General features: G+C 46.6%; 1 protein-coding gene across 2 annotated transcripts; it reads left to right on the top strand.

Annotated features, from left to right (window-relative positions):
* Positions 1 to 4,110: 4,110 nt before the first annotated feature.
* Positions 4,111 to 12,541, top strand: LOC311011189 (protein ELFN1-like). 2 transcript variants are annotated; one of them, XR_014596871.1, is made up of 5 exons: positions 4,111 to 4,525; positions 4,608 to 4,761; positions 5,978 to 6,144; positions 7,383 to 10,954; positions 11,531 to 12,541. XR_014596871.1 is itself a non-coding variant. In XM_084005988.1 (4 exons), exons 1-4 carry the CDS (start codon positions 4,266 to 4,268, stop codon positions 9,511 to 9,513), a joined length of 2,712 nt encoding a protein of 903 aa, XP_083862114.1. In that variant the 5' UTR covers positions 4,111 to 4,265; the 3' UTR covers positions 9,514 to 11,163. The 2 variants fall into 2 exon arrangements, 1 of the variants encoding a protein (XP_083862114.1); XM_084005988.1 differs by lacking the exon at positions 11,531 to 12,541 and having other exon boundaries at positions 7,383 to 11,163.
* Positions 12,542 to 13,825: the final 1,284 nt, after the last annotated feature.

Here is a 13,825-nt window from a genome sequence, read left to right as displayed (position 1 = left end):
CACACACACACACACACACACACACACCTGCATGTTAATGAAACTCGGTTCTCTCCAGCCTCGCTCAGCACAACGGACACTTCCTGTTTGTTGGTTCCGAGCGAGGCTGGCAGCGACCCGGCAGTTTGTCTCACGTACGTGGGAGGAAGTCTCACCATCCATTATAGATTCTGCCGACTTTGCTTTTTGCCGTACACACCTACAGTACAAACAGCATCCGTGACGTTCATACAGTTATGAGGTCCAAACGTCCGGATTCTGACACACATTGCTTAAAAACAAAATAATCCATCCGTCATCATGACAATACGTTTTGTTTCGTTTGTCTCGACAGAGATGGGACTTTTTATTTTAAAGTATTATAATAATAATATGGCTGTCTATATACAGCCATATTATGAAGTGTGAATAGTTTGCAAATGTCTTCTATAGCACCTAATGAATGAATGAATTCCACCTGGGTGATTAATGTAATCATTGCACCTGGTCAAACGTGATGACTGATGCATTCGTTTTCATAAAATAGGAATAAAAAACAACAACAAAAATCTAAATAGTCAAACAATTAGACATTCCAAGCTATTGTTTTTCTTTACAGAAAGGAGTGATTTATTTACTCTCACCCCTTCTCCCATATTTAATAATTAATTAATTAATAATAATTATTAATTATTATTTAAATAGGAATAAACGGAGGATTGTGTCCGAAAACAAAATATTCCAACTTTATGGGCACTAGTGTGTATATTAATCTCTATCCCTTAATTTTAAATCTAAAATGATAATTTGTCAAATAATCCTTTGGTTTATGACTAAAAACTAAAACCTTCTCATGAACTCTTTGAACATTTTAAAGCTAGCCTGGCTGTAGAGCCGTTTTCCTGTTCAGACAGCAGAGATATAAATAAAATAGGAGAGAGCGTTGGTCAACGTCGTGGACGAGGATGTCAAAATCACCACCATCTCAGGATGGCAAACCTCCTTTTATCATTCATAATGAAAGATTAAAGAGCCTCTATGGAGAGATTGAGGATGAGTCACGGGAGTCGTGGCGATGACGTCAGGACTTTTTGCTCTGCAAGAGAAGACAAAGTTCAGAGGAGCTTTTGTCCCGTTGACAAAGAAAAAAAACAGCAATGCTCTCCTTCACGGCTTAGAGGTGACACGCCGGCACCTCTCCGCCTCGCTATTCACCCGGATCAATAAGGAGGGAACAGCAGCAAGAGATGCTCCAGAGGAAGGCCGGACCTTTTGCTCCTCTTCTTCTTCTTCGTCTTCTTTCCCTCCACAAATGACACATCCTGTTTGTTGCTCAGCTGAGAGAAAACAAGCCTCTCAGAGAGAAGAAGGAGCCACTAGACGAGTAAATTCCCCCGACAGAGAGCCACTCTAAACCTCCTCTTCCTCACAGAATCACAGCCTCCTCTTCCTCACAGAATCACAGCCTCCTCTTCCTCTCAGAATCACAGCCTCCTCTTCCTCTCAGAATCACAGCCTCCTCTTCCTCACAGAATCACAGCCTCCTCTTCCTCTCAGAATCACAGCCTCCTCTTCCTCTCAGAATCACAGCCTCCTCTTCCTCACAGAATCACTGCCTCCTCTTCCTCTCAGAATCACAGCCTCCTCTTCCTCACAGAATCACAGCCTCCTCTTCCTCACAGAATCACAGCCTCCTCTTCCTCACAGAATCACAGCCTCCTCTTCCTCTCAGAACCACAGCCTCCTCTTCCCCACAGAATCACAGCCTCCTCTTCCTCACAGAATCACAGCCTCCTCTTCCTCACAGAATCACAGCCTCCTCTTCCTCTCAGAATCACAGCCTCCTCTTCCTCACAGAATCACTGCCTCCTCTTCCTCACAGAATCACAGTCTCCTCTTCCTCTCAGAATCACAGCCTCCTCTTCCTCTCAGAATCACAGTCTCCTCTTCCTCTCAGAATCACTGCCTCCTCTTCCTCACAGAATCACAGCCTCCTCTTCCTCTCAGAATCACAGCCTCCTCTTCCTCACAGAACCACAGCCTCCTCTTCCTCTCAGAACCACAGCCTCCTCTTCCTCTCAGAATCACAGCCTCCTCTTCCTCACAGAATCACAGCCTCCTCTTCCTCACAGAATCACAGCCTCCTCTTCCTCACAGAATCACAGCCTCCTCTTCCTCACAGAATCACAGCCTCCTCTTCCTCACAGAATCACAGCCTCCTCTTCCTCACAGAATCACAGCCTCCTCTTCCTCACAGAATCACAGCCTCCTCTTCCTCTCAGAATCACAGCCTCCTCTTCCTCACAGAATCACAGGCTCCTCTTCCTCTCAGAATCACAGCCTCCTCTTCCTCACAGAATCACAGCCTCCTCTTCCTCACAGAATCACAGCCTCCTCTTCCTCACAGAATCACAGCCTCCTCTTCCTCTCAGAATCACAGCCTCCTCTTCCTCTCAGAATCACAGCCTCCTCTTCCTCACAGAACCACAGCCTCCTCTTCCTCTCAGAACCACAGCCTCCTCTTCCTCACAGAATCACAGCCTCCTCTTCCTCACAGAATCACAGCCTCCTCTTCCTCTCTGAATCACAGCCTCCTCTTCCTCTCAGAATCACAGCCTCCTCTTCCTCTCAGAATCACAGCCTCCTCTTCCTCTCAGAATCACAGCCTCCTCTTCCTCTCAGAATCACAGCCTCCTCTTCCTCACAGAATCACAGCCTCCTCTTCCTCTCAGAACCACAGCCTCCTCTTCCTCTCAGAATCACAGCCTCCTCTTCCTCTCAGAATCACAGCCTCCTCTTCCTCTCAGAATCACTGCCTCCTCTTCCTCTCAGAATCACTGCCTCCTCTTCCTCTCAGAATCACAACCTCCTCTTCCTCTCAGAATCACTGCCTCCTCTTCCTCTCAGAATCACAGCCTCCTCTTCCTCTCAGAATCACAGCCTCCTCTTCCTCTCAGAATCACAGCCTCCTCTTCCTCTCAGAATCACTGCCTCCTCTTCCTCTCAGAATCACTGCCTCCTCTTCCTCACAGAATCACAGCCTTGTTCTCTATTTCACCACCGTATCCCTCCCTAACCCCCCCAAAAAGATATTTCCTCACCGCCATTCTCGTTTCCTTCTCCCTCCACCTCTCCCCTTCCATCTCTCCCCCACGACCTCCCCCTCTGTCACTCCCTCCGTCTCCCCCTCCATCTCTCCCTCCACCTCTCCCCCACGACCTCCCCCTCTGTAACTCCCTCCGTCTCTCCCCTTCCATCTCCCCCTCCGTCTCCCCCTCCGTCTCCCCTTCCATCTCTCCCCCACCGACCTCCCCCTCCGTCTCTCCCCTCCACCTCCCCCCTTCCATCTCCCCCTCCACCTCTCTGCTGTTCCATGAGACATCAGCTGTTTGTTTGTTTTTTTCCTCCCAGGAAGTGTTTAATTTAGAGCAGATTCATTAATGAGATACAGTATAGATAGAGGCTCGACGCGTGGCCAGAAAGACGAAGAAGAACGTGTACGTGTTCACAAACAGCAGCAGCAAGCCATGTGTACTTTGGAGATCTGCAGGTGCCTTTTGTGCATCTGCACCGACGTGCGCTAATTGGACTTGTCAAGGAAGGTCTGAGTGGAGCAAATGTGTGTGTGTGTGTGTGTGTGTGTGTGTGTGTGTGTGTGTGTGTGTGTGTGTGTGTGTGTGTGTCCCAGACGGTTATATAAGAAGTCAGAACTCCCATCCCATCATGCTGATAACAGGGTTGTGTTTGTATAAGCCACTGTGTTTCATTAGCGATTCTTTTCTAACACCCTCCTCCCTCTCTCTCCCTCCCTCCCTCTCTCTCTCCCTCCCTCCCTCCCTCTCTCTCCCTCCCTCTGTCCAGGGACGAGTTCTCACACCAAGTAGCGGCGAGCGATGAGGAGGAAAGAAACGAGGTGCTTGTCCAATCAGAGGTGCAGATGGCCACGGAAGACATGAGCACCAGCCAACCTGGCACCGGGACCACTTTCTCTTGCCAAGTCATACACAACAAATCAAATGTGACCCCGTAATTGAACAACTGATCCGATTTACCTAGACGTGGATACTGCCAACGGAGCGGATACTTGTAAATCTCTAATTCCTTGCCCGTCGGTACGACTACGACCATGCTGTGACGACAGACGGAGATAAGACAACGCCACTCACCACCTGCCGAGACATTCATGTATAGACGAGATATTCATGTGTAGACGAGACCTCGCTCCCTCCCCGATGGCCTGCATGGATAGCTGTTAGATAGCAAGCATCTCCGCTCGGCTTTCTTCAATGGATATCGTGACGACGTCCCAAATGGCCCCGAGGACCGGACGGGGACGGCAGAGACTCGACGCCGCCGGAAGCTCCTCCTCCGTGCTGCTGTCCACGGCCGGCTCCTTCCTCTGTTGGCTCGCCCTGCTGTCCATCATGCGGTTGCCGACGGTTTCGGCCGACTGCTGGCTCATCGAAGGCGAGAAAGGCTTCGTGTGGCTGGCGATCTGCAGCATGAACCAGCCGCCGTACGAGGCCATCCCCTCCCACATCAACAGGTGAGGGGGAAAAAAACGTCCCAGGAAATAAAGCTTTTGTCCGGATTATTTCGTCTACATCTTCACACTTTTTTCTCAACAGCACCATCGTGGATCTGAGGCTGAACGAGAACAAGATCCGCTCGGTCCACTACTCTTCTCTCAGTCGCTTCGGCAACCTCACCTATCTGAACCTCACCAAGAACGACATCAGCTACGTGGAAGACGGAGCGTTCTCAGCACAATTCAACCTGCAGGTGAGCAATGGTTCATTGGTTAATGCACAAACACACGATGATGAAGTACTGGGTTTTTGGTTTGGCTTTGTCCCTACGCTTCAAACTATGACGCTCTGTGTGGCTGTTATGGCGGGAATAAAGCACCTAAAACCTCAGGACTTTCACCCAGGAGACCTGTGCCTCCTTAACAAACACTTTACGTAACCTTACATACTTAACTTGCGTCGTATATGTCGTCGGAGTGTGTACAAGAACTACGGAGGCCGACTATCCAAACATGGTGCATGTCTGCCAATGGACTACCTTAAATGCTACAAGCATCTGACATTTACCTACCTAACAAACATACTTATTTGAACACAAACCATGAGATTTTCCTAAAACTGAAAAGGTTGTTTTCTGTGAACACAGTATAGTTGAAAAACAATGCATGAATGAATGCATGTAATCAGCAGTTACTGTTTTTCTCCCACAAAATATTTCATCAGCAAAAAATATGATCCATTCTTACACAAGAGTTAAGTTAAATATTGCTCCAGTCTATCTGTTGCAACACTAAAATGCAGCGTACACATTCAAGCAAGCTAAAAATCCAATTATGTTGGATTATGTATTTATATATATATATTTGTTAGATGGATCTGTCTTTAGTCAAACTTTTTGATTTGGCTGTATAAGTTGAGACAACATCTAATATGTGAGAACTTTGAGAAAACCAGCAACAAACTGGTACTGAAGTCCTTCAGCGACTACGACCACTTGTAATGTGCGAGTACATTTTTCTGACGGAGCTCTTATTAAAGGGAACATTTTCACGCTGCACCACTTCTACTCGAGTAAAGGATGGAAAACGACTCCAGAATTATCCACACAGACGGACACACAGCAGCACCCGAAAGGAAAATCCTGATTATAGCTTTTAGAAACATTCAAAAACAGTTCAGTATCGCTTCCATCAAAGTGATCTTGAACGCAGCAATAATGAGCTGGCAGGCGTACACATGCACCACCCGGCTGCTGGAGCCGAGCCAGGAGGTAAAATGTGAACAAGAAGAGATCTCGGGAAACTGAGCGCAGCACAGCGGCTTAGATCCCCATGTGAAACATGAATCGTGCTGAACCGTCGTCTGTTTGTTCGCCGTGTTCTCCAGCTTGTCGCGTGTGTGTGCGATGCCTGGCGCTGGCCGGCTCTTCAGAGAGATTAGAATAATCCCACTTGTCTTTGTGTCTCCAGGTTCTCCAGATGGGTTTTAACAAGTTGAGGAACCTGACGGAGGGAATGCTGCGCGGCCTGGGCAAGCTGCAGTATCTCTACCTGCAAGCCAACCTCATCGAGACTGTTACACCCAACACCTTCTGGGAATGCCCCAACATAGAGAACATAGACCTCTCCATGAACAGGTATCCATCCGCCTGGGGGCTCCAGAACTATATCTTCATTGATCCATTACAAAAGAATTCATGTAATTTGTGATTTAGTTAAAGATCTGGTCAAATCTTCAATGTGAGGATTTACTGATTTTCTATTTGATGACTGTTTTTTTAAGGTATTAGTTGGACAAAATAAGCAATTTCATAAAGACCATTTAATAGACTAAATTGAACGATTATTCAATTATAATCATAAAAGCAGCTTTGTTGGGAATTAAATGCAAAAAAAGAGAAAGAAAGAAAAGGGCTTGTTGCAATCTGAATTTTCTCTGGGTTCATACATTTAGCATTCATTGGTGAATTTTCTAACTTTAAATAAGATAATATACTAAAGCCAACAGGAGTTTAGATTACTGGGGGAAAGAAAGCATTGCGGATGATGCAGAGATACCATTTTTCCCTCACTGACAGCATCCCCAGTAAACTCTGCTGCAATGCTGCAACAAGCTATCGATTCAATACAAGTTGAGATACTTTTTCTCCGTGGGAATAGCTGTCTCGTTCTTACTATCTGTACCATAACTGGTATTGATCTCCTGACTTAAACGTAAAATCAACAGCAGAATGGAAGATGTTTAACGGCTCTTTGGGGCTTGTTGAAAGGTAGTTTGGGGAAATGTTAAAGACCAGAAACTAAAGTACAACAAGACGATGTAATGGAGTAAGAAGTGCATTTAAAAAGGTGAAGCCTGCCAATTTTACTTGTCGAAAGTTTGTTTAAGGATATACGATGTCGGGACCTCAAGGTTCGTGTCCAAGAAACAATTCATACACGCAGGTTGAATTGTTTCTGAACATTAAGAGTCTTCTGTGTGAAAACACAGCCAATATTAAGTCAAAGTCTGATCAATTGCTTTAGAAAGAAGTGAGTTTACCAGACCGACCTCTACAGGCCGCTCCTCATCTCTGCCCGAGGCTACATTAGTAGCATAGTAGGATAACATATCCATCAATCAATATGAAAAGCTGACTGAAAAGCTAATGATTGAGTTGCATGGTGGGAAATGTAGGAGCCAGGTTAGAAGACTTGAAAAGATAAAAAAGATACCTTTAGATACCTTCCCTAAACTGTCCAACATGGACTCTTACAGATGTGCAATGCTATCCACCCTTTTTGGAATCGACGGATAGAAGATATTCAGCTATGAATGTAAATCAAGGTGAAATCTCCCTTTTAAATGTATTATCTTCCCTTTGGTCCCTTTCAGGATCCAGGTGCTGGACGGCAGTTTGTTCTCTGGCCTCTCTAAGCTGACCACGTGTGAACTCTACACCAACCCCTTCAACTGCTCTTGTGAGCTGCTGGGGTTCCTGCGCTGGCTCTCGGCCTTCCCCAACAGGACCAGCGAGAGGATGGTGTGCGACTCGCCTCAAGGATTCTTCGGCTACAACCTCCTGAGCCAGAACCCCCGCATGCCCACCCAACGCAACGCGCTGCACGTGCTCAGTCTGGTGTGCACGGACGACGGCAGCAGCGTGACGTCCTTCTACATGATCGGCGCGGCCGACTCCACCACCCCGCCCCCGGACTTCGCCTCGCCCTGCGGACTGGACGACTGCGCGTCGGGCACTCCTCCGGATGAGGTGTTCAGCCTGAGCCCCATTTACCACGAGATGAAGCCGAACATGATGCTGAAGCAGGTGCTCCATTCCAGCGCCGTCATCTCGGTGCAGATTCCTCATCCGTACAGGAAAATGTACATCCTGGTGCTTTACAACAACAGCTTCTTCACAGATATCCAGAATCTGAAGAATCAGAGGGAAGACATCGAGCTGAAGAACTTAAAACCCAACACCGACTACACGTACTGCGTGGCTTCTATACGAAACTCCCTGCGCTTCAACCACACCTGCCTGACCATCTCCACCGGCCGCCGGGCCGGGGCTGAGAGGATAGCCAATCAGTCGTCGGCCACCCACTACATCATGACTATTCTGGGCTGTTTGTTTGGCATGTTGCTCTTCCTCGGCCTCGTCGTCCACTGCCTGAGGAAGAAGAGGATAATGCAGGAGAAGGAGAGGAAGATGAGCAGGATCCAAAGGAGTCTGATAGAGCTCAAGTATGGAGGGGAAGGAGATATCGAGGGAGGTGGCGAGAGAGGACCCGTTTCCCAGAAGCTGGGTGCCGGGGACAGTCTCTCCAGAATGCCGTACCTTCCTCAGGGCGGTGAGATCGATCCATACAAGCTGCAGGAGGTGATAGAAACGCCGGTGCACAAGCCGGCTAAACTCAACTACATGGAGGTGCGAGGGTCCGGCATCGAACGGGAGCGGGAGCGTGAGCGAGAAAGAGAGATGTCGCCACAAGCCAATCCCCAGGGCTCAGTCGCGGAGATCTCAACCATCGCCAAAGAAGTGGATAAAGTCAACCAGATCATCAACAACTGCATCGATGCTCTCAAATCTGAGTCGACCTCCTTCCAGCAGGGGATGAAATCCCCTTCTTCGGCGGGCAAAGGGGCCGTTTCTACCGCGGAGCCGCAGCTGGTGCTCCTCTCGGAGCAAGGGGAGCGAGAAAGAGGAGGAGAGTTCCTCTCGCCAGTGTATAAGGGAGGAAGAGGAGGACGAGAAGAGAGGGGGAGGAGCTATCATCATTCATTGCAGCGGCATCACAGCATGGAGGCACCTCCCACCTCCAAAAGGCCCAGCACCTCCTCTTCCCCCGGCTCTGCCCGGAGCCCTCGCTCATTCCGCTCAGAAGGGGGCTACCACTCGTCGGAGACCCGTTACATCGAGAGGACCTCACCCGGAGAGAGGGGAGAGAGGGGAGAGAGGGGAGAGAGGGGAGAAAGAGGAGAGAGGGGAGGTGGAGGAGGTGAGGCCCTTCGTACAGTCACCCCGGCTGCAGCTATCCTACGAGCCGAAGCGCAGAGAATCCGCCAGTACAACGAACACCGCCACTCCTACCCCGGCTCCCAGCAGCACCTCCAGGAGCTGCAGCACCACCCCCAGATCCTGCAGGAGCTCCACCACCACCCGGGGGGCCGGAAGCCCTCCATGCTAGACCCCCTCACCCTCAGCAGGCAGGCCAAGCAGCGGGAGCTGGCCTACTCGCAGCTCTCCCCGCACTACCCGCTCTCGCCCCAGTACCACAACCTCAGCTACTGCTCCAGCCCCGAGGAGGACGAGGAGGACGAGGGCCTCCTCTGCACCCCCACCCTGGGGCTGTGGGAGAGGTTCAAGCTGCACCGCAAGAGGCACCGGCAGGCGTCCATGGAGGACGAGGGGTACGTGGCAGCGGGACACGCGCTGAGGCGGAAGGTTCAGTTCGCCAAGGACGAGGATCTGCACGACATACTGGACTACTGGAAGGGGGTGTCCGCCCAGCAGAAGACCTGATCTCACATCTGGAGACCCCGAAAACAACAACCGAGCACCCGTGACACATTGATGAGGATACAAATATGACCTGTAAATACACACAAAACACACAACTTACAGGACGGACAGAACACACACTTTACACACACACACACACACACTTTACACACACCAAGCCTTTGCTTCTGAGAACACGAAGGAGGACCAAACTAATATATTATATCGAACGACAAACATAACTTATAGAGAGACTGAGTTATTTTTTTGTAATGTAATAAACATTATAGCTCAGACTTATGTAGCTCTTTGTACTAAGTTTTGAATGAAGAAAAAAAAAATCAACATTAAGAGCAGAAACCTTAAATGTCGCCGGGCAACCCATCCTGAACAGCCTTGGCTACGCTTTTTAAATCTGCCTCGAGACCGACATTCATCAAAACCCGACCACGGCAGATTAACCTCGCCAATTATCACCGCCGCGCCGGATTGATTTTTAGACGTTGCTTTTTGCCGGGGAGGTTGTTTTCCGCATCGCGGCCTGCGATGCTGCTTCGGTGGGGGGAAAAGACATAAAAAGATATTTTTGAAAGATTAACCGAGATTCGGGTGATTTTAAAACATCAAAAATGACTTATTCTGGATGGGTCGCCAGGCAACGGTGTAATATTTGCTGAGAATGAGTATAGCTCTTACTAGAGTGAATAAAATGTGCCAAATCAACCAAGAGGCGGGGGAGTAGAGCCCTACTGTGTACCAACTTTTTATATACAGAATTTAAAAAAAAAACAAACCTAGAATGATATGTTATTACTATTAATTCTTCTTCTTACATTACTGGTCTTCTTATTATTCCTATGATCCACATCATTAATATTCTATTATTTGAATATGGCATGGCTCCGTCGTGTGACTGTGTTTGGACTGTTTCGAACCTCTCAGCCGAGAAGTGACACACCAACAGAGACAAACAGGACGACGGACGAGACATTTCACTTCTTCTTTTCTACCCAGAGGAATGTGCTCTCTCCGCTGAGCCCCAAAAAAGAAAAAAGACCCCCAGGCCTGTCGTTTCTCTTGGTGACCCCCCGCTACACCTCTTCCTCCTGAAGAGGGAGCGCTGTACAGACAGAGAGAAGTTCTATATTTGCAACAGTTTTGTTTTACAACGGGGTTCTGAAATCTTTCACACAACCAGAATCAAACCCAAGTTAGTAACCTACCTGCTCACTTAACGACGTTTTTGATTTTGAAATCGAACTACAAAAAAAAGTCTAATCTTCAAATGAATGTCTTTTAGATTCCCGTGAGGGGAAAAAACATATCTGCACTGTTCGAAATCAAAAAAACGACTCTTAGGAAAAAGACCTTCAACTCTCAGTTTCCCGATACACTGTAGCTCCGCTGTGTTTTACCAACATCTCTTCTTCTTTCTTTCTTCCCTCCTCCTCCCATCTTGCAGGTTTGTACTGTTTTTTTATTCCTCTGGTTCCACTGTGGTGCCATTGTGCCAACTTGATCAATCAGAAGTATTTGAAGTGATTTTTTAAATACTATTTACAGACCTCTTCTCGTTCACATCGACACACATCAGTTTGCCAGAACAAACAAACAATTTGCACAAAACGATCCACCCCTCCCTCCCCCTCCTCCCATTGGCTCACAGCTCCCCTTCTATCCTCCAATCATTTCTAAGACCAAAGTACTGTGGTAGTAAATTGACCCCCCCAACCCACCATCACCCCCCTTCCCCCCCTCCAGTAACAACTCTAGCACATGCATACACACTTACGTGTACTCATGCACACCGGAACCACACACACACACACACACAGACACAGACAGACACACACACACACACACACACACACACACACACACACACACACACACACACACACACACACACACACACACACACACACAGATGAATGTATTCTTTGAGAAATCAATACTGTTTAGCAGCTGGGTTTTCTGTTTCTGATGTAAAAATTGTATTCAAAAGTAATCTATCTGATAGAAACCTTTTTTTTTCCAGAAGGCCACTTGGGATTCAGAATTGAACGTGAATAAGGAATATTTCTAAATCTGACCACTAGGGGCAGATTCTCACGGATGACTTTTCACCAATTTGTGTCAAATGACGTCTGCAAGAAGTCCAAAATGTACGACTGCAGATGTTAAAGTGATGGGGTTTTGCCTTATCAAAGTGTTTTTTTAACTGAAAAAAGAATAATACTGAAGTATTAGAAGTATTGTAGTATCACTTGCGCGGTGAAGAGACAACGTATATCTGCAGGATCTAAATGCCGGAGGCTGAAAAGAGTAAATACTGATATTTTCTTTTTTAAATACTGCTGTTTATTCTATACTGTGCTACAACGACACACCCAAGAGGACTGTAAACCAGCGATGGAGTCAAGAACATTTCAATTCAGTGGATTTTTGAATTTAACGAGTTTCTAATTCCAAACGTACGACTGACTGATAAACGGAGCGATCGATCTCTGAATTGAAACAGAAATTGACTCCGTTCTGGAAACAAACCGAGCTGTCGAACGATGAAACGTTTATTGGTGAAACACTGTATAAAAAAAAAAAACTTTGTCTCTGCTACGATGAGTTCAGAATGCTCAAGTCATTAAAAGCCCAGTTAAAGCCATAATCGTGGGTTAGTGACATCATCACGGCTGTTTGTAGCGCTGCAACAACAACAAAAAAAGAAGAAAAAGAAAGCACATTCATTAGTGTGGCTAAAATAAATAAATCAACCGGTTCAAACGATCCGGCTCCGATCCGGTTTTGTTTCTGCATCACACGTCCCAGATTGTGGCTTTAACTCAACAACAGCCTTAAAACATTCAATCTTTTCTTTCATCTTTTTAAACTAAAGCATCGCTTTGAAAAATCAAAGAAATGTCCTGGGTTTTCGTAACTTATAAGTTCCTGACTGCAATTATTTTTTCTTTTTTTTATAATTGCTTGATTCTTAAGCCTCACTTGAGCATTCTTTGAGTAACAGTAATATCAATGTAGCGATGTATTAAAAGTTCTGTTTTTTTTTGTTTTTGAGGAGTTTTGTTCCTTATGTTTTTGAGAGAGTAAGGGAGAGAGTAAGGGAGAGAGTGAGAGAGAGAACGCTCTGCCATAGGATCTCTCAGGAGGCTTTCTATCTTTCTTTTTCTTTTTCTTGTGAAAACATTTAAATGAGCACAATAAAATAGCCTTTCTTTCACTGTCTCCTTTCCTGGAGAATCCACCGTACCGGACCGTTCTCAGACACACTCAGGACTTACACATTTCAACTCTGTTTAGTCGATTCCTTTTTGCTAGACAACGTCCCGGTAAGTTTTTTTATTACCCACGTATACCCGGTGGTTTTGAGCTGGCTTTTGAAGATATTTGTTTTGAGGTAATCCGTCTCTCGGGGTAAAGTTTTTAGATAAATTCGACAAAGACAATGAGCCTGAGACACGTCGCGCTGCTGTTCTTCGAGGGTTAAGAAGGGTAAACTGTGTTAAAGTCACATGATCACTTAAACCCCACTGCTGTGCCAGAGAAGCCGTGTTAACTAGCCTAGATGTGGTATAGAAAGAGACTCAAGGTCTGAAAGGCGATAAATAACGGGCATCAGATTTAAAATGCCGACACCACAGAGAGATTTTAGGAATAAAGGTCTGTATGTTCCAGATACCCCTTAACACATGAAAGTACTGATTTATGAATGAAAGTTTGACTAAATAATATAAATGAACCTGCATTTACAAAACGCTTTCTCCAGCCTTCTGACCACTCAAACATGACACGTCTACGTTCACATTCTGATGACTCAGCACTCGGGGATGTTTGGGGGTTCAGCATCTTGCCCAAGGACACTTGCGGACCGGAGCAGCCAGGATCGAACCGGTTTGAGGACGACTCACTTCACCTCTGAGCCACGGCTGAGAGACGTTCAACTGTGTTGCAGAGAACCATCGAGGAACAAACGGAAGTTATGTTCAAGCATGACAGTTGATGCTGTTTTAAACCATTTTTTTTACCATTAAAACCAGTGTAATTAACAGTAGTGGTATTCTTATTAATTAAGACTTATCTCAAATTCACTTTTTTATTACTTTTAGCTCAAACAGGATATTGCGACGGCAGAATAAACAGATTTGGTCACCAGGTCCTGACTTGACGCTCCAAAATTGATCCAAGGTTAGAGTAAGAGCGATAAAAGGGTTCGACACCCGACATGATGACCATTTAACTCGACAGGTGTCCTTGAAAACACTTAACATGTATCAGATGCTTTCAGTGCCTTGAATCCCTGCAGAGGGATCTGATTATT

Source organism: Eutrigla gurnardus (assembly GCF_963514095.1).
Source record: "Eutrigla gurnardus genome assembly, chromosome: 3".
NCBI lineage: Eukaryota > Metazoa > Chordata > Actinopteri > Perciformes > Triglidae > Eutrigla > Eutrigla gurnardus.
This window is presented reverse-complemented; position numbering and strand designations above follow the sequence as displayed.

Bases quoted from the DNA above. Each gene is read 5' to 3' on its own strand.
- LOC311011189 (XM_084005988.1), top strand. From the start codon at position 4,266: ATGGATATCGTGACGACGTCCCAAATGGCCCCGAGGACCGGACGGGGA. The intron at 4,526-4,607 runs GTGAGGGGGAAA...TTTTCTCAACAG, and splicing joins ATCCCCTCCCACATCAACAG to CACCATCGTGGATCTGAGGC. The intron at 6,145-7,382 runs GTATCCATCCGC...GGTCCCTTTCAG, and splicing joins ATAGACCTCTCCATGAACAG to GATCCAGGTGCTGGACGGCA.